At 52.4% G+C, this 25,160-nt stretch overlaps 1 protein-coding gene across 4 annotated transcripts; it reads left to right on the plus strand.

Annotated features, from left to right (window-relative positions):
• On the plus strand, positions 1,040–23,954 carry IGFBP5 (insulin like growth factor binding protein 5). Of its 4 annotated transcripts, none has more exons than XM_018054247.1 (4): positions 1,040–2,184; positions 16,936–17,168; positions 17,414–17,584; positions 19,340–23,954. In XM_018054247.1, exons 1-4 carry the CDS (start codon positions 1,851–1,853, stop codon positions 19,469–19,471), a joined length of 870 nt encoding a protein of 289 aa, XP_017909736.1. In that variant the 5' UTR covers positions 1,040–1,850; the 3' UTR covers positions 19,472–23,954.

Genomic DNA, 25,160 nt, shown 5'->3' on the forward strand with positions numbered 1-25,160 from the left:
TCCAATTCCTGGGCTATGCCTGCTCCCAGGAGGGTCCCTCATAACCTGGGGTCCCTCTGGTTGGTTACCTATGCCCTCCAGGACTGTGGCCCCATAGAAACACTCCTTTCAAAGAACCTGGAGGGGGAGGATCACTCCACTCTGCCTTCCTTGCCTCTGACAACCCCACAGCAGGGCAGGACGCAGGGGGCCTCCGGGCACGATTTTCAGAACCAGCATTTCCTCCCAAGTGCCAGTCTCTGTAGCTCAGTGCTGCCTATGATGCTGCTGCTATGAATGCCCCTTGGTGCAAGTACACACAGTATGCACACACCACACACACACACACACACACACACACAGAGCTTCGCTGGGCCAACAGTGTAGCTAAAGAAAAACGGCCCCTTCCCCCTACAACCAAAGACAGTCACTTCACCAGCAACAGAAACACTAGATTAAATCCCCTTCCCCAGATTTTTAGGGGGGAATTTAGTTTCTCTTTTCTATTTCCCCTCACCACCCATCGCTGGCCATCTTACACTAACACCCATTCCAACACACACACACACACACACACACACACACCCTTACTTGGTCATTCAGACACCAGCAGACAGCCATTTCCCAAAGCTAAGGTAGCATTTCTTGGGCACTCTATATATCCAGTTGGCTAATAAGAAAATTCTTCTCCCTCCAGCCTGAGCCTTGGCTAGCTAAGGGGTGGGAGGGACAGGAGATGAGTTGCTCCTTATTGTATCCACCGCGCTGCAAGAATTCTCCCCCTCGACCCCCACCTCCTCTCCCTCTCTGGGCAGCTCCAGCCCTGTTCCCCGAGCCCCCCTCCCCCGTCCCCTCATCACTTTCTTCCATTCTAGGGAGAGGAGGGAGCTGTTCAGGCAGAGAAGGGGAGCCCCCGTGTGTCTAGAAGGCCTCTCCCCACCCCCACCCCGTGTGAGTTTGTACTCCTTGGCATCCTTGCCTGGGTTGGGTGTTGGGGAGCTCAAATTGCAGCTACAAACTGGCTGGCAGCCAGGGGCCGTCTATTTAAAAGCGCCGGCTCAACCGGAGCCCGTAGTCTCTTTGGAAACTTCTGCCGGGGAAAAAAGAGCTAGGAAAGAGCTGCAAAGCGGTGTGGGTTTTTTCCTTTTTTTTTCCTTTTTTCCCCCTCTTCTTTACTACCCTCTCCTCCGTTTGCACCTTTCTTCGGGCTTCAAGCAGAACCTGCGAATTTCGAAAAGGTGCTAGCAGAGTGGGAGAAAAGAGGTGTTAGGGGGTTTGGTGTGTTTTTTTTTTTTTTTTTTTTTAATTTCTTGATTTCCACATTTTTCCTCCGCCTTCGCGGCTGCAGCCGCCGCCTCTTACCTGTTCCGCAGCAGCCGCGCGCCGCTGGCAGCTGAGGGTTAGAAAGGAGCAGGGTGTACTTTGAGATTTTAAACAAAAATTTTGAAGAAGAAATCTATTTTTCTCCCGCCCCCCCCCAACTGCCTCTCTCACAGCCTCCGAGCTCTTTTTTTCCGGTGGTTGTTGGGGGGTGAACCATTTTTGGCTCCCCCGCCGCAATTCTGACCAGGTCAGACTCGTGGGGAAGGGGATTTGTTTCTCCAGCCTCCGATTCCTCTGCGTGCACCTGGCGCTGCTGCCTTTCCCCCTACCTGTTGCAAGTCTGTAATCTTTGCAATTGAGACTTGCTTGCAGGCACTCCAGCCCTCCATCGCTCCCTACATTTTGCAGTTGTCCGGGGGAGGGCACCTGCTCTACCTTCCAGAAATTTTTTCAAAAAAGAACATTGCTCCGCGCTCCCTCCTGGCCCCTCTCTCCCTGCACTCTCGCGCTCCTGCCCCGCCCCAGGTAAAGGGGGAGACTCGGAAAAGATGGTGCTCACCGCGCTCCTCCTGCTTCTGGCCGCCTGTGCGGGGCCGGCCCAGGGTCTGGGCTCCTTCGTGCACTGCGAGCCCTGCGACGAGAAAGCCCTCTCCATGTGCCCCCCCAGCCCCCTGGGCTGCGAGCTGGTCAAGGAGCCGGGCTGCGGCTGCTGCATGACCTGCGCCCTGGCCGAGGGGCAGTCGTGCGGCGTCTACACTGAGCGCTGCGCCCAGGGGCTGCGTTGCCTCCCCCGGCAGGACGAGGAGAAGCCGCTGCACGCCCTGCTGCACGGCCGCGGGGTTTGCCTGAACGAAAAGAGCTACCGCGAGCAAGCCAAGATCGGTGAGCGCGCTCCGTGTGCCAGGCAGCTACACGGCGCACGGGCGGGGGCGGGGGGGGGGTGGTTGTGGGGGGGCACGGGACAGGCTGGCCCCGCGCGCTCTGCCCAGCAAGTGGCTTAGAGCCGGGGTGCTGGCCGAGAGGAGGGCGGGGAGGGTCCCTGCACTTCGGAATCGGAGCCCCAGCCGATCCTGCTACCCCAGGAGTCGGTCTAGCCGAGCCTCTCCGGGTTTTCGCTCCTTCTCCTCGTCCCTACCCCCACCTTCTTCACCCCACCCCTCCCCCCTCGACTAAACGGTGACTCTGAGCTCCTATTTCTTCTCTAGATGCAAATCCTCAGGTACTCAATCTCCAGTCCGAAAGTGTGCATCTTACATGATCAACTCCCTCTCCACCACCCCCAATATGTTGTGGGTTTTGGTTTTTTTCTGAACTTGAAAAAAAAATGCCTTTTGTTAAAATATTGCTTCAACTGGGGACCTGGAGAGAGAGGCGTTACCGGTTTTCGGCGCTAATTCTACCTTTGTCCCTCCCAGCCCCCCACCCCCCTACCAGTCCCTCCTTGACGTTTCTATTCTCCTACCCGGCCCCCCCCCCGACACGGGCGCACACGCACACTCACGTGCACACATAACACACGCACGCACGCACCCTTGGTAGCTCTTGCCTCTGGGGCGGGGGCTTTGATGCCCCTCCCACGTGCACACTCATTGCTCTTGACTTGATACGATTGACTGGTCGTATGTAAAAGATACTGAAATGCAAAATATCTCTTTTTCCTCCCAGGAAAGGAAAGGTGACTTTGGGCAAGCTCAGAGGCGGCGGGGAGGTGGAGCAAGTCGGGGGCGGGGGGTGGGGTGGGGGGGTGGGGCGGGGTAGTGAGGGAAAGGAATGGGAAAGGTGGGCTTGATGTTCCAGGGCTGGCTGTTCCTGAATCGAACTCCTTTCCCCTGCTCCTATTCAGATTTTACCTAGGAAGAAAGGTAGATATAGGGCTGGGAAACAAGAAGAGATGTGAAATTCAGACACCGCGCTTCCCCGCCAGTGCTAATCCCCCACGCTGTCGCGTCGCCCCTCGAGCTCTCAAGCCAGATCACAAGTGGGTGTGGTGTAAATGGAAGAGGGGCCCTGGAAATGCAGAATGCAAAATCAAGGGGGCGGAGACGGAAAAGCCACGCACCAGGCGCCTCCCCTCCACCTCCAAGTAGCCCCGCCCCCAGGCTGCCCCGCCTCCAAATTCTCAGTTCTGGAGTTTAAAAGGTTGACAGAGCTGCTTGTTCAATTGAAACAGTTCTGCTTCCTCTTGGAAAGTTACTTGATTTTTTTTTTTAAGTTTAATGAACTATACACAAAAGTCTGGGTTCTGAGCATTGGTCCTCCCCCTAAGGGGTTAAGACTTGGCTAAATTGCATTTATTCTGTAAGGTATTTTCTTACTGGGACAATGCCTTTCCCTCCTATCTCCATCCATTACGAGCACCCCAACACAAGTTGTCTCAACTGTAAACTACAGACACTCTCATGTAGGAAAGGAGTGTGTCTGCGGTTGAGAAGAGAGGCACGAGAGCCTTCCTGGGCTCGACGTGGATTCCCGCAAACCCTGCAGGTTTTGTCTGTCCAGCTTTGCAAGAGGTAGCGTTTCTCCAGCTTACGGCCAGCAAAAAAGGGAGAGGGCAATGTGCAGGTCCCGGAGGCCCCTGAGGACGGTTGGTGAAGTTATTTTTATTAAGAGCCAATTTTCAAAGGCGGTCCCGCCCCACCTCCCTTCATCTTGTGAGATGTGTGGAAAAGCTTAGCACCGGCACCGAGGGGGGGAAAGGCATGAATCGATTTCCTGGCTTGGGAGAGAGAGCTCTGGGTAACAATCCGGTCACAGCGAAAGTATGCAAGGTATCGCTTGGCCGCATTCTGGCCCCACTTTTATTTGCCCAGCCGTGTGGTTGGTGTGATGTGGTTGGTGTAGGAGGGTGAGCGCGCGCAATTGCTGGGAGAGCAAACTGGCGCATCCAACTTTCCAGTTCAATCCCAACCCCTCCCCACCCCCAACACACACACAAGGGCTTTTGTTCCAAGCAAGATGAGATGCCCTTTAGACTTCTCTGCAGCCCCTTCCTCAGCCCCCACCTTCAAAGTGCCTTGAAGCACGGAGCGGCCTTCTCCTCCTCCCCCCACCCATCCCAACCCCTCTGAAAGACTCCACCTCGCCTAAAGCAGGTGCCTGATCCGCTCCGGTTGCTGGATGGGTGCCCTTGACCGGTAGCTGGAACTGACGCCTTCCTCCCGGACAGATGGGATGGGAGTGGGCCCTCCTGGCTGGAGTTTTTCAGCTTGGGTGGGTCTCCCAAAAGTCGGAGATGGTGCAGCGACTGTACTTAAAGAGAGGAAAACGAACAGAGAAGAGGGAGGAGAGTGTCGGCTCCTTTGGCCAAAATTGCTGACCCCCGACATCCAACCGCCACGCCTCTCTACCAATATCGAGCAGTGTGAACTGGGATTTGCCCCTTCCGATGTAAATTTAGAAACAGACATAGATGATGTATGTACATATACACATATAACCAAAAATATGTGTATAGAGAGATAGCTATAGGGTTTTTTCAACAACAACAACAAAAAAAAGTGCATTTCTAGAATCAGAAATGGGGAGCAAAGGAGAGAGAGATGGCTAGCCGCCAAAGCTTGTGGGAGGAAGAGAGCAGGGCCGGCGGGGACTGGTGTTTTGCTAGGCGCGTTGCTGGGCAACGGGAGAGGGAGTGCGCCTTCGAGCCGGGTCCTGGGAGCGCTCCGGGCCCTGCATTTTATTTTGGCCAGTTCAGGGGCAGAGATAGATATAGAAACAGAGGGCAGTGTGTATGAGGGCTGGAGCTATTTATTGGACCAAGCTCAATAAATATGGGTGAGCTGGGTCGAGTCTGGGGAAGGACCGAGCTTTGCTCTGGCATTCTTTGGAGAAAGAGCCTTGTGGCTTTACTGGCCCACATACTTTACCCGTGTCTGGAAGATCTCTCTTGTGCTTGTGAGACATTAAGTTTGGGATACAGGGAGATGTGGGTGCTGGGTTTCAGTTCTGTCACTGAGAAATAAGAGGGGAAGAGCAGAAAATATGCTTCTCGGAAAGAAAGAAAAATTACCTAAATAAAAATGCATTCAGCCTTTGCCTCTTTGAGGGATTTGGCCCTCCATCACCCTGGCTTCCATTCCCAGCCTAGTCCAAATGCCCTGTTGAAATCAAGTTCCAGGGTTAGGTTTATTGGCCAAATTTGTGTCTGGATTGAACAAGATGATGGAAAACTGAAGGAGCCAGATTCCTTTCCCACCCCATCCCCTCCCTTTGAAACAAGTCTTTGAGAGGCTGGTTGTGCCCTGAGCCAACCAAAATGGGAACTAGGAAGACAAGAAGAGGGCGCTTTTAACTTGACTTTTCTTGCCTCCCCACTCCTTTCCCTTCTTCCTCTTTCTGCTGTGTCAGCTCAGACTGGAAGAGCACGCACAGTTGGCCACAGTGAGAGTTCATTTTCTTTCCATTTCTCTTTTTCTCCCCCCTCCTTTCTTATCCCTCCCTCCCATCCCACCGCCTTTTCTATCCCACCCCCTTTTCCATCCCCCAACTCCAAGACATCCCCAGGGGGCTTGGCTTTTCAATCAGAGCAGCTGTGCTAGTCCTGGGGCTCAGGGTCGGATTTGAGCAGGCAGGTGGGCTTGCAGCTGCAGAGGGAGGACCGGGCTGACCTAGGAGCCAGGGGTCACCAGAAGGTTACAACAACGAGCATGGGAGCAGGAATCCCCACGGAATCCCCTCGGTCCCCTTAAGGCGGGGGAGGAGGGAGGAGCTAGCAGGAAAGGAAGGTGATTTTTGTCTAAAGCTTTTACTTTGTACTTGAGCGATGTATTTAAAACTCTGGGTTATTTAATGTTTGGAAAATAAAATTTTGGAGAAGGGACCACCACACTCCAGGCCCACTGCCTCCAGAAACCGGAAGAACATCGTAAACAGATCAGGTACCTATGAGATCCCACCGGAAGCGGAAGTGAAAAGCAGAGAATGACTGCCATGACGTGGATCCTATCTGGTGGGGTTTTGTTTGCATGTCTGTTTTGCATTTTTACTATGGTAGGTCGAGAAGTTACCATCCCCAGAGACCATCCTTCAATTGTAACCTGGCAATATGTTTTCCAAAACAGTAAGATTTATTACATATCTGCAAAAATAAGTAAGCAAATAAACAAACAAAAATAGTTCTAAGCTTCCACTCCCCTCTCCCTCTACCCACAGAATTCCCCATTCTAGTTTCCAGCTCCAATTCTTTCCATGATTTCTGTTATGATGTCTTTTTCTTGTTTAATATAAATCCAAAGAAGTGACTGGGAATCTGTATCAGAGGTGAAGTAGCCCTTCCTGCCTGGCCACTCAGCTTAGCTAGGTTTGAGTGTCTCTCCAGGAATTGTCTGGGTATTGGCCAAAGAATGCTACAGCTGGAAGGGACCTACCATGATCGCAGCACCTTGGCAGTCAGGCCCTCATTTTACAGATAAGGACACTGAAGCCCAAAGTACAAGTCGCAAGCCTAGAATTAGGTGCTGGGTTAGAGGCAGAGCCAGGGCTAGAGCTCAGTCTTAGAATCTGGTTGAGCCTAGTCCTGCTAGTCCTAGTTCTGCTCTTCCTGGCTTTCTACTTAAGTCCCTGGGGCTCTGGCCTGGACCAGGTCTAACCTGCAATGAGGCCTTTGGCAAATATTACCCAGTGCTGTCATCTCATTGCAGGAGGGGCAGAGGGGGCATGTTGTGAAGATGAAATAAGAGCTCAGAACTGGGAGCGCTCCGTTTGAGGAGAAGCAAAGTGGCCCCAAAGTGGAGAAAGCAGTACCCCTTTATTTTCTGTCTTGTTCTGTTCCATCCCCTTTTCTGCACGGTCTTGCAGGCAAGGCTGGCTTAGGCGAGTGATTTGGTGCGGGATGGGGGCTGCGGCGGGGCAAGGAGGGTGGAAAGGGGTGTGTTCAGCCCAGACTTCAGGCCCCATGTGCCAAACCTCATTTTCTGAATGATAGGGAGCTGTCCTGATGTGGGCAAGCAGGCAGGCCCTCGCTGCCCCTTGGCTGAGCAGCAATCCACAGTCTCTAAGGAGCCGGCTTCCTGTGGTAACCAGCCTCCTCCAGCACGAGCTTCCACAAAGCGGGGCAGCAGGATGTTGAGATCCGAGCTGGGGTAGGGTGAGGTGGGATGAGGGAGTGATTGGGGGATTTTCACATCGGAAACAGAGAGAGAAAACCACATGCCACAAAAGTTGATAAGAAAGAGAGAGAGAGAGGATCGCCAGGTTTTTTTTAACACAGTCAGAGCTCTTTTTGAAGAAGAGGCAAGGAAGGCCTCCAGATTATAGCTGGACGCCTCCAGTTGACCTGAGGAGTTGTTGAGCGCCATCCTCACACGCCTTGGAGGCTGTGGCAGCTGCTCCCTTGGGGGAGTCCCAAGAAGGAGGCAGATAAGATAAAACTCTCTTCCCAATGGGTTAGACCACCAAGGAAGTCCTGGAGGGGGTTCTAAAATAAATGTGCACGCTCAGCCGTGTCGGACCCTGTGACCCAATGGACAGAGTAGCCCCGCGGGCTACAGTCCATGGGATTTCCCAGGCAAGAATACTGGAGTGGTTTCACACTTCCTTCTCCAGGGGATCTTCCCCACCCAAGGATCGAACCTGAATCTCTTGCATCAGCAGGTGGATTTATTTACCACGGACTCACCTGAAGCCCCTTAAATAGGTAGTCTCATTTTTTTTTTCCTTTTTGGTGGGATTTTCCAGGACCAGGGATCAAACCTGTGTCTCCTGTATTAACAGGCAGGCTCTTTACCACTGAGGCACCAGGGAAGCCCCTAGGTTATCTCATTTTTGATCCCCATCCTAAACCATCAGAGACCAGCCCTTCTCTTGCCAAATCCTGAAGCAAGATCCAAATTGAATTGGCACTCAGAATCCAGCCCCGTGTGACCTATTCTGACTTGCAGTGATGTTCTATGTGGGTCCTCGTCATCCTGAACTGTGTAGATTGTACCAGTAAAGCTGTACTGAGCATGCTCCCCAGTCTCCCTGTCCCTCAGGGAAGATGCCTCTCATTCCAGACCCTTCAGAGCAGCACTGTCCAACTGAAGTACAATATAAGCCACATACAGATGTCATTTCAAGCTTTCTAACAGCCACATTTTTAAAACAGGTAAAAAGAAATAGGTGAAATGAAATTTAATTGTATATCTTTTCAGTATATCCACAATAATATTCATATAGATTCAAAATAAGCCATTCTAATGTGCTATTTTAATAAACCATTTAATAAGCCATTCTAATGAACCACCTGACGTGGGGAACGAACTCATTTGAAAAAACCCTGATGCTGGGTAAGATTGAAGGCAGGAGGAGAAGGGGACGACAGGATGAGATGGTTGGGTGGCATCACCGACTCAACAGACATGAGTCTGAGTAAACTCTGGGAGTTGGTGATGGACAGGGAGGCCTGGCGTGCTGCAGTCCATGGGGTCACAAAGAGTCAGACGCAACTGAGCGACTGAACTGAACTGAATGAGCTATTTTACATTCTGTCTTTCATATTAAGTCTTTGAAATCTGAGGTGTATTTTACATTTACAGCACATCACAGTTCAAACACTGAATTTTCATTGGGAAGAGTTGATCTGTATTTTTAGGTTTCATAAGATTTACAGTTGAAGAAGTTGATTCATATATCTGAGCTGTCCCAAACATATTCACAACTTTTCCGATAACCAAAGGTATTGGTTGTTTAAATTAACTTAAATAAAATAAATCTTAAATATCAGTCCCACTGGCCACACAAGTGAAGTGAAGTGAAGTGTTAGTCACTGAGTTGTGTCTCACTCTGTTTGATCCCATGGACTGTAGCCTGCCAGACTCCTCTGTCCGCGGAATTCTCCATGCAAGAATGCTGTAGTGGGTAGCCATTCCCTTCTCCAGGGAATCTCCCCAACCCAGGGATCAAACATGAGTCTCCCACACTGCAGGCAGATTCTTTACTGTCTGAGCTACCGGGGAAGCCCTAGCGTCAAAAACCGCACTGGCTAGTGGGCACCTAACCAGACAGGGCAGAGGCCGCCAGCAAGCCCCTCCCACACCTGTGAAGGGAACCTGTCTCCACTCTCTGCTCCTGCTCCAACAGAGTGAAACAGGAAAAGAGTCTGAGCTTTAATTGCCAAAAAGGACATTGTTTGACCCCTAGCAAGTCTCTCTTAGGAGGACCTGGCCTGGGGGCCGGGCGGGGCGGTGGGGTCGTCGACCAGAGTCCAAACAATCTGCTCCCTGCCGCCCCCTTCTGGTCATGCAGGGCTTTCCAGGGAATTTGGCAAAATTGTGCTGTTCTGAATGGGCTGTGATGAGTTGCCAGTGGGAGTGTGGCCGGGCCAGAGAAATGGCCCCTCACTTCCTCCTCCTCATTATCTCCCCTAACCCCATTGAAAGGCTGCTCCCCACTCACTGCTCCATTACCTTCTGGTTTGGGGGGGTGCATTGTTGCTGTTCAGTGGCTGTCCTCTCTGACTCTTTGCGACCCCATGGACTGCAGCATGCCAGGCTTCCCCGGGGGTGCCTATCGGGAACAGACACAGACATTTTTACTGAGCATGCTCCACCTTCCCCAAGTCTAGAGACCTGGTTGGAGATACTCATGCTGGGTGTTGTGCATAAGTATGTATTTCTCATGTGTAAATTTATCACCAGCTGCTGCCCAGGGGTGAAGAAATGTATACCAGAGTCACGGCCCCGCATCCTAGTTCGTCCTCAGGGAGAAAAAGTGAGGAGGATCCTTTCTTTTACCTAGAGGATGTGTGAGTGGGACCCCATTCTTTCATTCTAGGGAAGGGTCACCAACCTGACACTTGCCACATCTACACTGTGAAAGGTAGTAGGTCACCTTTTCTCTCTCCATTCTTAGGGAAGGAGGCCTAGTGCCTTAATGCAGCATGAAGGAATGAGGTTACACAAGGGACAAACTTCCAGGCAGTGTTCTCTAACTGGAAACTGCTTCTCAGAAGCACTTGGGTAAAGTTCCTCTCACTTGGGGCTGGCAACCTAGACTCCCCGGGGACGAGGGTAGAGCCATTGCTTCCCAGCAGACCTTTCTGCAGTCCAAGGCGCCTGAGACCTCGTGATCTACAAGCAGACACCTGTCAGCCACGTATCACAGCAACCAGATTTTTAGTTGATGATGGAAACAGGGGAAGTAGGAGGCAACAGAGTCCTTACAACGGCAGAGACCTGTACTGAGAGTTCACTAGCACGTAACAACTCATGGAATCCTCATAACCCTATGAAGAGAGGGCTGTTGTCATCCTCCCCATAAGTCAGATGAGAAAACTAAAGCAAGGAGAGGGGAGGAAGCAACTAAGAGAGGGCAAAATACACCTGTACCAGGATTTAGTGAAGCAGTGCTAGCAGCCCCATCTTCCACTCAAGAAGGGAGACTGACAGTCAAGGGCTGGTAGTCCAACTCCTGATTCTGTTTATCTGCTTTGCTGTAGGTGTCTTGATTTCCCTGCTCAGGATAGAGATGTTGGTTTTCCTGGCCTGAAATGGAGAGGGGGCTGTAAAGGAGCTAAGGGCTGGACAAGCCTATTGCTCTCAAGGTCCAGTCACTGGCTCTCTGAATCTGCTCCCCACCTTTGCCACGTACCCCAAATCAGCAAGACTCCCTCCGCATGTCTATCTGCAGCTCCTCCCTACCTGCAACTGTTCCTTTGGATGACAGTTGTGTGGATTTCTTTTCCTCTTGCAAAGTCCGTGCTCCTTCCCTTTTCAGCCCATAATTCAGGTGAAGAAAGAGCCCAGAATATGCATGTCTGTTACTGACCACAAAGAAAAAGAAAACAATTTTCCAGGAAAGACTGGGGCAAGGCAGGCCCTGGTCAGGGATGTCATGGGCAGGGCTGGGGATACTGCAGCTCCCCTAGGAGGCTTCACAGCCCTCCCTACGGTCCCTGTCCCTTTTTTTTATACAGAGACACACAATGTAATTCAGTCTCTTAGCATCTGCAGCTGGGAAACGGTCAGACTTCAGGAGGCTAAGACATGTTTCACATTTTTTTCAACAGTGAACAGTTGATCCATCATTTTCCCAGAAGCCTCAGGTTGTAGCAAAGAGCAGGAAGCTGCAGGTTGGCTAGGAAACAGGGCAAAGTGGGGAGGAAGCACGGAACATCCAGCCATCCCCAGGCATGGATCAGGGCCCTCCGACGAGCTGCCCAGTGGAATTTTCTGCAGGGAAGGAAGTGTTCTCAATCATTGCTGTCCAATGTGGGAGCCACCAGCCATGTGTGGCTATCGAGCAATTGAAATGTGCCTCAAACAACTGAGAAGCTGAATTTGTAATCTGATTTAATATTTATTCTTTTCAATAGACACATGTGGCTGCTGGCTATCGTACTCAATAGCACAGTCTTAGATCAAAGAAGCCCAGTAAATGTAGGGGACCCTACTTCTTCCCACTCCTGAGGCCCACCTCTCTGCCCCTTGTTCCCTCTGTAGTACATTCCTGTGTTTAAAGGCAGGTCTGTGTGTGACATGACCCCCCAGGGCATCCACTTAGCTCCAACATGCCGCAGCTAGCCTTGCAGAACTGCACTTTGTCCCATGAGCCGATTCACACATCTCTCCATTTCAAGATTCTTTACTGAAGACTATGTGCTGGAGAGGCTAAGATAAATGACAAAGTTCTGCCCTTAAGACGTTGACTGTCTGAATCCCACAGGGGGAGCTAGAATGAGAGCTGGTGGAAACCCAGCTCCCCTTTTCATTTCTGGCAGAGAAATTCTGGGCGAATCCCTCTTGCCTTCTGGCAAGAAAAAGAGACTCTTCCTCTCCCAGGTCCAGGTGGCCTGGCAAAGCCCTACATCCTTCCTGCACTGCGAGTTCCAAGTACGCTGCAGCTTCTTCAATTTCTGTAAGCAAAGTTGCAATATCTGATCCATCCGTTCTTCTCTAGTTTTGACTGTTAAGTCAAGATAGCATGGGAAACAACGACCAGACTGGGCCCAGGCTGTTAATGGTGCCAGGGTAGGACTAAGAGCCCCAGGGTAGAAAGTTCGATCGTAGTTTCAATCATAGCAGCAGGTCTCCGTGGCGGGCTTGGGGAGGCAAGATGCATTGGCACTTGTGCTGTGAGGAGTAGTGCCCCCCCCCCAACTGGGGATGCACCTGAGTCTGCAGCAGCTGGGCCTGCCCCCAGACACCCTCAACAGGTGGTCCAGTGGTTAGGACTCAGCGTTTTTACCGCCAGGGCCTGGGTTCAATCCCTGGTTGGGGAACCAAGATTCCACAAGCTGCACAGCAAAAAAAAAAAGTTCACTGGGACACGAGGATGACACAGTCCTTAAGCAGCTTTTCGGGTTGCCAATGGTGGTGCCTCAGTGGATGTTGTTGTATCAGTATGAATGGGCAGCATCTTAGGAATGAAGCAGAAACTGAGTTGGCTGCCCGAACACGGCAGGGCTGGTACCATCAGAGAGCCAGCTGGCAAGACTAGGGGCAGAACAGAGCAGAGAATCAGAACTCAGCCTAAAGACAACTATCAGGACGCTGCGAGAGCCCTTGCTTTCTTAAGACACTGAATTAAAGGGTCCTGCCTCCACAGCTTCCCAGAGAACGGGACAAGAGTGAACACTCACTCACTGCAGAATCCTTTCAAAAGGACAGCTAGAGATAGGAAGGCAGGTCCTAGACCTGCTTACCTTCTTTCCCTCATCATTATGCTTGCATTGTTGACTAAAGAAACAGCCAGGGTTTACACACTGATGGCCTTGTCCCCTCTCTGCCATCCTTCGCTTCACGTAAGTCCTTCCCAGTCTATGCACGTCCATCTTCCTGACTCTAAATGCATGCTAAGAGTGGAAGGCTGGGGTGGTGGTCAGAGAAGTAAGAGAAGGAAACCACAAAACGTTCCAGATTTTAAAACTGCTTACAATTCCTACAAGGAAGCCTGCAGCCATCGGTCTCCTCCGCCACCTACTGGCCATATGCAGGTACTGACCTGCCAGTTGACTAAGTTCCAGAACCTACTGCATTGTTAAGTACCTGAGAGACTGCTATTCACGTGCAGCGCAACTTCACCAGGAAGTCCTAAATCCTTTTGCAACCCTGACCCATTTTCATTTGATGAAACGGCTCGGGAACTGCCAGTCTCCTTTGCCTTCTTGAGTTATCTAAAATCTAAACCCTTCCAAAATTGCAAGCCTATTTATGACTCGGCCCCAAAGCAGCTGAGTAGGCCTAGCTGGCTCTGGCATCCCAGCTCCAGTCTTACTTTCCAGCCCTTTAATATTCCAGGCTCCTGCCCTGGCTCCAATCCAACTTTCCGCTGTCTCTCTGGAACCTACAGGTGACCGCAAGACCCTGATTAGTATCTGATACTTGACTCCCCCGCTGCCTAAGTAATAGGTCCCATGGGGTTAAGTGGCACCAAAACCTGGGAAGCACATCAAAACTTTAAGCCTGCCCTTCAGAAGCAGCCCAAGAGTCTGCACACTGGGGAGGGAACCCTGCCTTGGTGAAGCCAGGGGAAGGACAGAGGGTTTGCAAAAGTGTCTGGAGTTCCTTGGAGAATGGCAACCCACTCCAGTATTCTTGCCTGGAGAATCCCCATGGACAGAAAAGCCTGGTGAGCCACAGTCCACCGGATCAAAAAGAGTCAGACATGACTGAGCGACTAACACAGAGAAGGTACAAGAATCTACATTTTGTTCCCCGGTATTGTCCTTGCTTAGTCTCAAGGCTAACACCTTCACAGGAAAGACTGAGAGAGGTCTAAATAAATTGCCCTAAAGTTTCTTGAACCGTTGTAAACAGCCCATCCTCCTCCCAGGAAAGGTGACTCCAGGTTCAGGGCAGCCCACAGCACTTCTTGAAGATCCTAACATATGAAGGGTCTTGAGAAGAGCTGCCGATGGTGGGGTGGGGGGTGGGGGCCATTAGCCAATGCACTTGCACGACCCCCAAAGCCAGAGCCAGAAGCTCCATGAGAGAAGGTGCAGCAGCATCTGGAGGATGACACCCTCTGACCAAAGGGAGACAACAGGTGGCCGAGGGCAACGAGTGGCACCCTCCCCCCAGATGTCTCTAAGAACTAGAAAGAGCGCCACTGGGATGGAAGCATGTTCTTGTGGCCCCAGGGGAAAGCTCACCCTTCTTCCACTCACTGGTCAGCACCCAGCTGTCTGGCCCCACTCCCCCTCCCTTCAGCTGGCTACAATCTTAGCTGGGAAAGGGGGTGGCCATGCACCCCCACAATGCTCCCAACCTTTCAATGGCAACCACCTCTTGCCGTCTCCCCTACCGCACCACTCAGGTGACAGTCAGGATGCTTGGTGATGTCCAGGGAGGCTGAGTGACGTGTCAGGTCACTCAGTAAGAGGGGACCAGCCCATGGTCAGCTTTTCCTCTCCTCACCTACTTCTTCCAGATCGGAGCCTCAGGTGTGGGCCTGAGTTACTGGATAACAGAGCCCTAATCTTTCACTTTGTACCGAGTCCCCCAAATCAGCTTGTTCTACCCTGCCTCCTACTCCCATCGCAGCTCATCCCACAACCAAGAAAAGCTGGTTTAGGCCACAACCTCACTCTGTCAGCTAATCCCCCGAGGGCTCCACTCTACCGGCCCAGTGCATCACCATGTTGGCTCATCATCCCAGCGGGTTTTGATAAAATAGAGGCAGAGCCCAGGGCAGGACATGGTGGGAGAAGGGAGTGAAAGGCCAGAAGGGGACAGAAATCCTAGTGCTGGGCTCTCTCCAGGGAGAGCCTGCCCACTCTTTTGCTGTGTGTCTCCTCCCACCTTCTTCTCCAGAAACTACGTCCCTTCTTCTCCTGTGGATAAATACCCAGATCAGCTAACCACCCAGAACACGCACACCTCTGGAGGCTTCTTAAGGGCGGGGAGCTTCCCTAAAGGGGCTTAAATCTGCTGGACATCCATTCAATTAAATCTGACAAACCCTGAGCCTAGAGACAAACGGGTGCTCGGGTGCTTTCTGCCACCTGCCATCCTGACCAGACGAGGCCCGGTCTCCAAATGCCTCCCTCAACACACACCTGGAACTTCCCCTGGGCTGAGAACTCCTGCCCTGGGGATATGCAACTCCTCTCACCAAACTGCTCCCTCTGCACACCTCTTCTCGCCTCCTGGGGAGCCCAGTGAGAAGAGGATTTCCCTTCATCCCTGGTGGCTCAAATGGTAAAGAACCTGCCTCCAATGCAGGAGACTGGGGTTCCATCCCTGGGTCAGGAAGATCCCCTGGAGAAGGGAATGGCTGCCGACTCCAGTATCCTTGCCTGGAGAATCCCATGGACAGAGGCGCCTGGCGGGCTACAGTCCATGGGGTCACAAAGAGTAACTAACATTTCCACTTTCTGGGGCCACCCCAAAGCCCTATTTTCTTTTTCCAGAATTGAAAACGAACAGAAAGCAGGGAAGACAGGGCTCCCTGCCCCTGCCCATCCTGCCCTGCACCTGCTCTGGCCCTGGGCATCCTGGCCATGCCCTGCCCACCTGGGAAGAGCAATCTGGGTCTGGTGGGGTCAGGGAGCTGAGAGGAGGGACCCAGGGGAGGGTGCCTGTGAGAGGAGAATTCCATGGAAATCTGTGGACCAAGAACAGGCCAAAGGCTGGGGGGTGGGGGGTGGAATTAAAAGATCGACAAATAAATGAACAAAGTCCTGGTTCTTTAAAGGTCATAAGTCAGCTAAGTATAGACTGTCACCAAGTCACTGCTATATATAGCCACTCCAGCCTCAGCCAGCTGTCTGCCGCTCTTGGCTGGGAGCTGTTATGTCCCAGGTCACAGAGCTCAGGGCCAGCTCTGAGCAGGGAGCAAGGCCTCAGGCCCCGTGCCCCCTACCCCCACCGCCTGCACTAATCCCCTCCAGATCCCATATTCTGGCTCTCCGGAGTCCCTTCCTCCTATTCTCCCTATGATTTCCTCCCCCACCCTGCTAGCCCAGACACCCCAGGGCCCTCCTGCCCTCAGCTCCCCAAATGCAGATGTATTTCAACTCCAGCAGTTCCAAAAGCAGGAAGATCTCGCTAGAGGATGGATTTGGCCTCTTGTCCATGCCCTGGCAATCCCTTTTCCTCTGAGAGCTTCGACCTCCGGTGTTCTTACACCTCAGCCCCCCCTCCAGCCACTTCCCCATCTATTTAGCCAGCTCCACCCCCACCACCACCAGACAGGGCCTTCCCCGGTGGCTCAGGTGGTAAAGAACCTGCCCACAAGGCAAGACACTTGGGTTCAATCCCTAGGTTGGAAAGATCCCCTGGACAAGGGAATGGCTAACACGCTCCAGTATTCTTGTCTGGAGAATTCCATGAACAGAGGAACCCGGCAGGTTACAATCCCTAGGGTCATGAAGACAGGACAGGACTGAACACTTCCATTTCCACTTCCCAGCAAACGAGTCCCTTCCCTGCCCCCAGACTGCCCTCTTCCTCCTGTGTCACTCCCCTGCTTGTATCAGCTTGACTTTCCCAGCACTCTCCTACTCCACGAAGTCACCCTTGCTTTGCTCTACTGGACTTTCTGCCACTCACAGGCGTGTGGGCTCGTGTCCTGATTCTCATTCCCCTTTCCGCAGTTTGGGCAGCCCCATGAGGGTGCAAAGAGCCTGTCTCCTCTCTCCAAAGCTTGGAGCTCTGGGCTCCACAGGGTTGGCTCTCAGCCGGCAGACGTTAATCCTCCACCCGCTTCTCCCAGCAGAGAGAGACTCCCGTGAGCATGAGGAGCCCACCACCTCCGAGATGGCAGAGGAGACCTACTCGCCCAAGATCTTCCGGCCCAAGCACACCCGCATCTCCGAGCTGAAGGCCGAGGCTGTGAAGAAGGATCGCAGAAAGAAGCTGACCCAGTCCAAGTTCGTGGGGGGAGCTGAGAACACCGCCCACCCCCGGGTCATCTCAGCGCCCGAGCTGAGACAGGAATCCGAGCAGGTGAGGCCCAAGGACCCTCTCTCCATCTCCCTCTATATCCGCACCCTCAGTCTCTGCCACCTACAGCTTTTAACCTGGCCCCCAGCTGTCTAAATGAGCATATGTGGAAGCACTTTATACACCCGGGGTCATGGCAGGGGAGGCAGAGGAAGACCTTGGGTAGCACCTAATCCCGACAAAAGGTGGTGACTTGCCGTGCAGACCCTTGACCCACACACCTCGGCCACTGCATTCTGCACGTCTAGGTGACTCCCTGGGGTCTGGCCACGCCTCTCACGCCTCCGATCCGCACACAGGGGCCCTGCCGCAGGCACATGGAGGCATCCCTGCAGGAGCTCAAAGCCAGCCCGCGCATGGTGCCCCGCGCTGTGTACCTGCCCAACTGTGACCGCAAAGGGTTCTACAAGAGAAAGCAGGTACGTATGTGAAGCTCCTTCTCTACAAGGGAAAGCAGGCCCATCCAGTGCCCCCAGCTCCACTTACTGAAGAGACTGGACACCTGAAACTAACACAGCTCTGTAGATCAACTCGACTCCAGTAAAACCTGGGGAAAAAAAGAAAGCCGGCATGCCCCGTCCCATATCCCATGTTCAGGGCATGCATGCTAAGTCGCTTCAGTCGTGTCCCACTCTGTGCAACCCTGTGGACCCCATGCCCGCCAGGGTCCTCAGTCCATGGGATTCTCCAGGCAAGAACACCGGAGTGGGTTGCCGTGCCCTCCTCCACGATGGAACCTGAGTCTCATGTCTCCTGCATCGGCCGGTGTGTCCTTTACCACTGACGCCACCAAATCTCCACCTCTAAATGCCTGGATTTCTGTATTAACAACACTATGTCCCCAAACACCAGTCTCCTTTCTCCCACCACAATCATGACTGACCCCATTCCCGCCTACACTGTCATCTGCTCATGTTTTAATGATTCACCATAGGTACCTGAGTTCATCTAAAAGGAAACTTTCTGTCACTGTGTCACAGCCCATGTTGTCTGTGTTATTTTCTGATACACTTACATAAACATATGGGGCTTCCCAGGTCGCGCTAGTGGCAAAGAACCCACCTGCCAATACAGGAGACCCAAGAGACGTGGGTTGGATCCCCGGGTCAGGAAGACCCCCTGGAGGAGAGTACGGCAACCCATTACAGTATTCTCGCTTGGGAAATCCCATGAACAGCATAGCCTTATGGGGTACAGTCCATGGGGCCACAAAGAGTCGGACATGACTTAGTGACTAAACCACAACATCTAAGTTAGAGCTCAAGAGCCAGACAGCTTTGGGTGAATCCTTGGGTGTCCTGCCTACTAGCTGTATCTTCTTACTCCAGGCCCTTTGGCTCTAGTTTATTGTGTAAAATGGAGAATAACTGTACCTATTGTTCTCACGTGATTATGAGGAATAATGGAGTCATCTTTGTAAAGCACTTAGAACAGTATCTACAGCATAGTTAAGTGTTAAGTGGTGTCTTGTATATGGTACAGCTATACAAGTGGTGCCTTTTATTATTATTACTGTCATTTAATGGGTTCCCCTCATAACTCAGTCAGTAAAGAATCTGCCTGCAATGCAGGAGACCTGGGTTCGATTCCTAGGTTGGGAAGATTCCTTGGAGAAGGAAATGGCAACCCACTCCAGTATTCTAGCCTGGAGAATCCAATGGATAGAGGAGCAAGAGTTGGACACGACTTAGTGACTCAACCACCACCACATTATCTAATAATTTAATTTACCATCATTGTCGCCGTCATGATCATGATCAAGTTATGTCGCTCTCTGGAGAATACCAAGTTGGAGGTAAAAACCAACTTGTTTTGGGTGACATAAGACAAAGTTGTAAGAGCTAGCCAAGGACAGGCTGCCTAAATGAGCACCTTTCACTGGGTTGTCCCATGCAATGTGGACACCAGAACCCCAAGGGTTGGGTGTTGATGTTGTTCAGTTGCCAAGTCGTGTCCGACTCTTTGTGACCCCATGGACTGCAGCACACCAGGCTCCCTGTCCTTCACCATCTCCCAGAGTCTGCTCAAGTTCACGTCCAATTGAGTCGGTGATACAGTGCCCTTAGCTTTTTGGGGAAGAGAGTCTGTCTTGGGGCAGGGAAGGCAAAGGGTCAGGGAGGAGCAGAGCCTCAGGATACAGCCATGCTCACGGCCTGTCCATCTCCCCACCCCAGTGCAAACCTTCCCGTGGCCGCAAGCGTGGCATCTGCTGGTGCGTGGACAAGTATGGGATGAAGCTGCCAGGCATGGAGTACGTGGACGGGGACTTTCAGTGCCACACCTTTGACAGCAGCAATGTTGAGTGATGCGTCCCCTCCCCATCTTTCCCTCACCCCATCCCACCCCCGGCCCCGACTCCAGCCAGCGCCTCCCTCCACCCCAGGACGCCACTCATTTCATCTCATGTAAGGGAAAAAAAAAATACATATATCTATCTATTTGAGGAAACTGAGGACCTCGGAATCTCTGGCAAGGTCGCAACTTTGAAAACGGCAACAACAGAGATGTGAAAAGCTAAGGAGACCCCCACCCCTTTTAAAAAAAGGTTTTCTTTTTGAGGCAGTTTGAATGAACAAGGAGGGCAAGAGAGGAAGAACAAGAGAAAGAGAAGGGAGGAAAGCAGACCTGTGTAAGAGAGGGGAGGATGAGAGTCACGAGGAGGAGAAACAGAGCTTGGGCCAGAAGCATCCATCTTTACGTCCGGCCCTGGCCCGAGTGGGGAAGCCATCTGGGCGGGAGCAAGTGCGGCCCTAGGTATGGCCTTTGATGCCACGCTTGGAATTTGCCCAGCTTCGATGGGTCGCAGGGGAAGAGAGAAGCAAACAGGTGCTAGTGCCTCTCCTGGGTCAGTCTCCTGCAGCCAGCAGCTCGCACGGCTCAAGCCCTGTCCTTCCTCTCCTCCCACCTCGGCACTGTTCTCTCTCCCTCCAATTTACAAAGGAAAAATGCATTCCATCCTTCTCAACACAAGGCCGATTCATAACTGAGTGATACTAGATGGTAGGTGTTCCTAAAGCGGATCCATGAATATGAAGAATATGTGCGGATTTCACTCCCCATGCAGACCCTGAGAAATCAATCCACACTCCGATAGTGGGAAGACATGTGCTTCCAGGGTGGCTGAAACTCAGCGCCGAATGAAGCCTGTGGTTTCAGCCCTTCATTGCATCCAATTCACAGCTAGTACAGCCTTCGTGGGGGAGGATAGGCTGAAACAAAAGTGGGCTTGTATTTATCTACAAGGCTCCATATAGTCATATATAGGCATATAAGTCTATTTTCTTTCTTTTTTTTTTTTACCCCTTCCTTCCTTTCTGTCAAAGGTTTGCATTAACTTTTCCAAGTAGTTCCTCTGGGGGCTGAAGAGCATCCTTATTCTGGGGAAACCAAGAAAACCCATGTTTTTCTAACACAATCCATAAAACCAGTTTTGCCTGCCTCCCATGAGCAGCAGCAAACTCAGCCCTCTGTGGGACACTGTGTTGATTTTTTTTTTTCCATGATTTCCCATGTGCACGTGTGCTCATGTGCCACCAAGCTAGGTCGCTGAGCACACCCAACAGTGCGCCCACCAAGCTCCCCAGGATGTCACATTCACCTTTAGGCCCTTGGGAAGCTACTGTCTCTGGACCCTACACCCAGAGAACCCAATCAGTCCAAGCTCAACCCCCTGGTCCTGCCCAGCGTTTTCATTTCATCTGGACAGAGCCTGCATTTGGAAAGCCTCCCTCAGCCTTCATGCTGGCAGAGCAGGAGAGAGACTGAAATGAGAGATGGCCAAGAGGGAGACGGAGGTGAAAAGTGTGAATATGGGGAAACAATAAAAGTGATTGTTCAGGCCAGAGTAGATGGAGAGAAGAGCAGACAGCTGGAGAGACAGAGGGCTAACTGCCCTGTCCTAGCTTTGGAGCAAAGCAAAAAGAAGAGGGGACAAAGCCAAGAGACACTTCCCTGGGTCCCCAGCTGATAAGCCCTCTGGGATTTAAGAAGAAGGAGAGAGGTTTAAGAAGAAGAAAAGGAAACAGGTTGTAAGAGAGGAATGAGTTTAACCCAGCCCTGTGAGCCAGAGAAGGTGAGAAACTTTCGGTGGGTTCTAGACTGTAGGAGCTGGACAGGAACAAAGATAAGCAGATACCAGCCATGGTTTGGAAGGGACGAGTCTACGAGCTCACCTGCCCACCTTCACCCTGCAGTAAGGGACGGAGGCTGGAGAGGCTTTCAAGCTCTTGGTCCACCCTGGCCCCTTCCAGCTTCCTTCCTGGGGTGGGAGATGGCAGAAAAGCACAGAACAAGGAGTGAATGGATACTTTGGGGGAGCCAAGATTCTGAACCAAGAAAACTCCCATCCTCTGCTGACTCCCCCCACCCCTGCAACAAATGGGCAGCCCTGATGGAGAACTCTGGCCAGGAGACGGGGCTTGGACGCAGCAAAGGAGACCCTCTCTCGCTGTGAACACAGCTCACTCCACTCTTCTCCAACGCCATGACACCGTGGAGACTACTCCAGCATCGAACTCGGGGACAGTGAAGAGGGACAGCTAAGGAGCAGAAACGCTTTAGCTGGTGGCAAGCCTGCAGCTCTGGGATTCGGTAGGGGAGTGTCCCCTGCTCCCCCGGAGTGGACAGTCGGCTGGGATGGCAGAGGCATCGATCTTCACTGGACAAAGGGCCTGATGGGATGGCAGCTGTGAGGACTTCCTTGACCTGCTGTGTGTCCACGTGGCCCCTTCCTGCGCCACTGTCCCCAAACCCCCGACCCACACTTCAATGTCTTAGGCCAGTATTGTCAGCCTCTCTTCTCTCCACCCATTCTTTCTCTGGATCTTCAGCAGTCATCTAAACTGGGACTGCCACGTGGATACTGGGGTGCCATTCCCCCTAAGACTGAGCCAGGAATTTGCAGACCCCACCCCACCACCTCCCATCAAGGCCTGGACCCAGTTCCTGGTTCCTGAGAGGGGGCCGTCTTTTCCTCCCACTGTTTACTGGACTTTGAAGGGGCCTCGGCTCCTTCCATGGGCTCTTTGCAGTCAGCCACAAGGTGGGGGGTTAGGGCCTGCTTTAACGCCACCCTTGTCTTCAGATGTCCAGAGCTCATGCTGACAACCCCAAATCTATGAGTCTCTGCTTACAGAGGGGGTGGGGAGACTCTGGTCCTCTGGCCACTCCCTAGAGGATGCTGGACCTTCAGACAGAGCCCAGGGTGGGAGTCCAGGGGGAGGGAATCATTGAGGAAAGTGAGGCCTCTCTGGGCAGGGTGGTGAGCAGGCAGGTGTGGTGAGCTGCCAGCTCTGAAGTTCCAAGCAGGGACCTTCTTGACCCCAGGCTGCCTGTTGGCCACTGTCTGCTCATCCAGAGGCCTCAGGCTCCAGGTTTTCCGTGGCCTCAAATCTAAACATTGGCCCACAGAGCCAAGAGGAGGTCTCTTCCCATCTCCCATTGACTCAGGCCTCACTCCAGCAGAGGAGACCTGTCTCCACCACTGCCGCCAGGTGACTGAGGGGGTCCCAGCCAGGACTGACCCCCCGCCCCGCCTCAACCCGGGGAAAGCAGGCGGTCTAGGACAGAAGCGACTTGGAAATTTCTCAGACAGCCAGGCCTAGAGAGACAGGCCTGGAGACATTCAGCCCCAACTCGGAGAATGACGGGAGGCCCTGCGCAGTCCCTCCTCCTGTCTCCTCACCATTTTCCCATCACCACCTCTGTGGTCTCCATGGTAACCCAGTGGGGCCAACCTCCCCTGGGGAAGCGGGCCTGAACCACCACTCTCCCACTGCCCAGTTCGTCAGCAGCCACAGGGCTACCATGCGGCCACCAAGCCCCCCCTCCACGTGGGGCAGTGCCCCACCTCCACCCCACAGGGCTCCAGCTCAGATGGGATTGCAGAGAGGAGTGGGCCGAGGAGAAGCAACGCCCCGGTCTTGGAGAAGACACAGTTGGCCTCCAAGATTGAGGAGGCTGTGTTTCGAGAGATGGTTGTACTGGGCGTTGTACTGTCTTTGTTTTTAAAACCACTAAAGTGCAAGCCTTGTTTTGCACTTTTCTCTACTTTTTTTTTCTTGTAGGTTTTTGGTGTCTTTTTTTAAGCATCCTTTCTTGGTTCCCTAATGGAGTATATAGTTTAGCTATTTCCACAGACTCTGGCCTCCTCTCTTTAACTTGTTTTGGATGGAGGAAAGGGGAGGTGGGGGGTGGGCAGCCACTCTGCACCCATTCACCCCACCTCTCTGGTCCCCGGCCACCAGCCCGAGTCCCGGACCGTCCACCACCATCATCACACAGTAGCCCACATGGATAGACAGTTGTCAGACAAGATTCCTTCAGATTCCGAGTTGCCTACTGGTTTGTTTCTTTGTTTTAGACAGCAATAATCACAGCACGTATTACTGTAGTTCTTTATAGTTTGACATACATACCATAGTGCTCTTCTCTCTTTTTTTTGTTTTTGACTTTCCTGTTTTTAAATAAATGCTCATAATCTTTACTGGTGAAAAGGATGAAAAAAAAAAATTAACCAGCAAACAAAACCTGTTTGTGGAAAAAAAAAAAAAAAAACGAAAAAGCGGGGGAAAAAAAAAATCACCTGAATGTGGAAGAGCTCGCCTCCTGTTTAGTGTTTTGTACCTAAGGAAATAAAACAAAACAAAAAACCCCTGAGGATCTCACGTTTTATTAAAAGAAGTGAAGATTGCTGTATACTATTTATTCAACTTATAATTTATGTTACTCCTTGATCTTTGTCTTTTATCGTGACAAAGCATTTATTTAATAAAGTTATGCATTCAGTTAGCCTGCCTCAGCTTCCTCCTCTGGCCCAGGGAAGGTAGGCGAAGGGAGAGAGGACAAGGGGAAGAAGAAGGGACCAGTGGAGGTAGGACTAGGGCCTGCGCCCTCCAGAGGGGCCCCCCCGGACCCGCCTTCCCACCTGGCACTCTGGTGCCCCCTTCTCTAGCTCTTCAAAACCTTTTCAGTGAGTACACGTAGCACTTAAGAGGGCCAGTGGTCCTGCGGAGTCAGCTGCTATTACCACTAGGACTATTACCATTATTACCATTTAAGCTTAGCTCCTGCTGCCAAAGAAAGTCATCTTATTATTTATTTATTGGCTTTGCTGGGTGTTTGTTACAGCGCAAAGGCTTTCTCAAGGTTTCTCTAGAGGCGGCACATGGGTTTAGTTGCCTCTGGCATATGGGATCTTAGTTTCCGGACCAAGGATCAAACCCCAGACCCTTGCATCGAAAGACAGATTTTTAACCAGTGGACCACCAGGGAAGTCCCTAAAGAAAAGTGATCTTAATTGACTCTTCAGCAAGTGATGGGTCTCTTCTCCTCAGGTAGGACTTTAAGGAAGGCATTGCTAGAATGTACCTCACAAGATCTTAACTCCTGGGGACCTCTGGTCGAGGTGAATCCTACCTCCTGCTTCTGCCCAGCTCTCCGCTGCCATTTCCACCCGGCGAAGAGGAACATTATGAAATGGCTAACCCTCCATCGACGTAAAGGGCCGGCTCCTACCGTCCACCCTTCCTTCCTCTGGCCCCTTCTCTCAGGCTCTTCTCCCCATCTGCATGTCCCCTCTTCATCCTCGAGTCCACAGTAGGCACCGCCCCCAACAAGGGTCTCCATCTGTGGGCACAGTGGAGGAATGAAGCCGGGGGCATCTCCACTCAGCCCAGCCTGGACCTGGTGCCCTGCCCCGTCCGAGTCACGTGGCAAGCAGAGTCACTGGTAGTGTCCCTGCCTGGCGAGGGGCTGGCCTGTGGCTGGGCACACGGGCTCCTGAAGCTCTCTCCCCTGAGACCGCTCAAGCCCGTGCACAACCTTGCAGACGTACCGCCGTTCAGCCAGTACCCAGCAGGGACGGGAGAGTTGGAGGGTGGGACAGCAGTGCTGGGAGGGGTGCTGCAGGGGTGCTGATGGGGGTGGGGGTGCAGAAAGCAGCGCGCAGGAAGGCCATGCTGGCCCAAGTGCGGCCACAGGGCACCACCAGCCCCG

This window comes from Capra hircus, chromosome 2 (genome assembly GCF_001704415.2).
Source record: "Capra hircus breed San Clemente chromosome 2, ASM170441v1, whole genome shotgun sequence".
In the NCBI taxonomy this organism is placed as follows: Eukaryota; Metazoa; Chordata; class Mammalia; order Artiodactyla; family Bovidae; genus Capra; species Capra hircus.

What these genes read in the sequence shown, in the direction of transcription:
- IGFBP5 (XM_018054247.1), top strand. Translation starts at nt 1,851, where the DNA reads ATGGTGCTCACCGCGCTCCTCCTGCTTCTGGCCGCCTGTGCGGGGCCG. An exon ending in CCGCGAGCAAGCCAAGATCG is followed by an intron (nt 2,185 to 16,935) that starts GTGAGCGCGCTC and finishes CGCTTCTCCCAG; the next exon opens with CAGAGAGAGACTCCCGTGAG. An exon ending in GGTTCTACAAGAGAAAGCAG is followed by an intron (nt 17,585 to 19,339) that starts GTACGTATGTGA and finishes TCCCCACCCCAG; the next exon opens with TGCAAACCTTCCCGTGGCCG.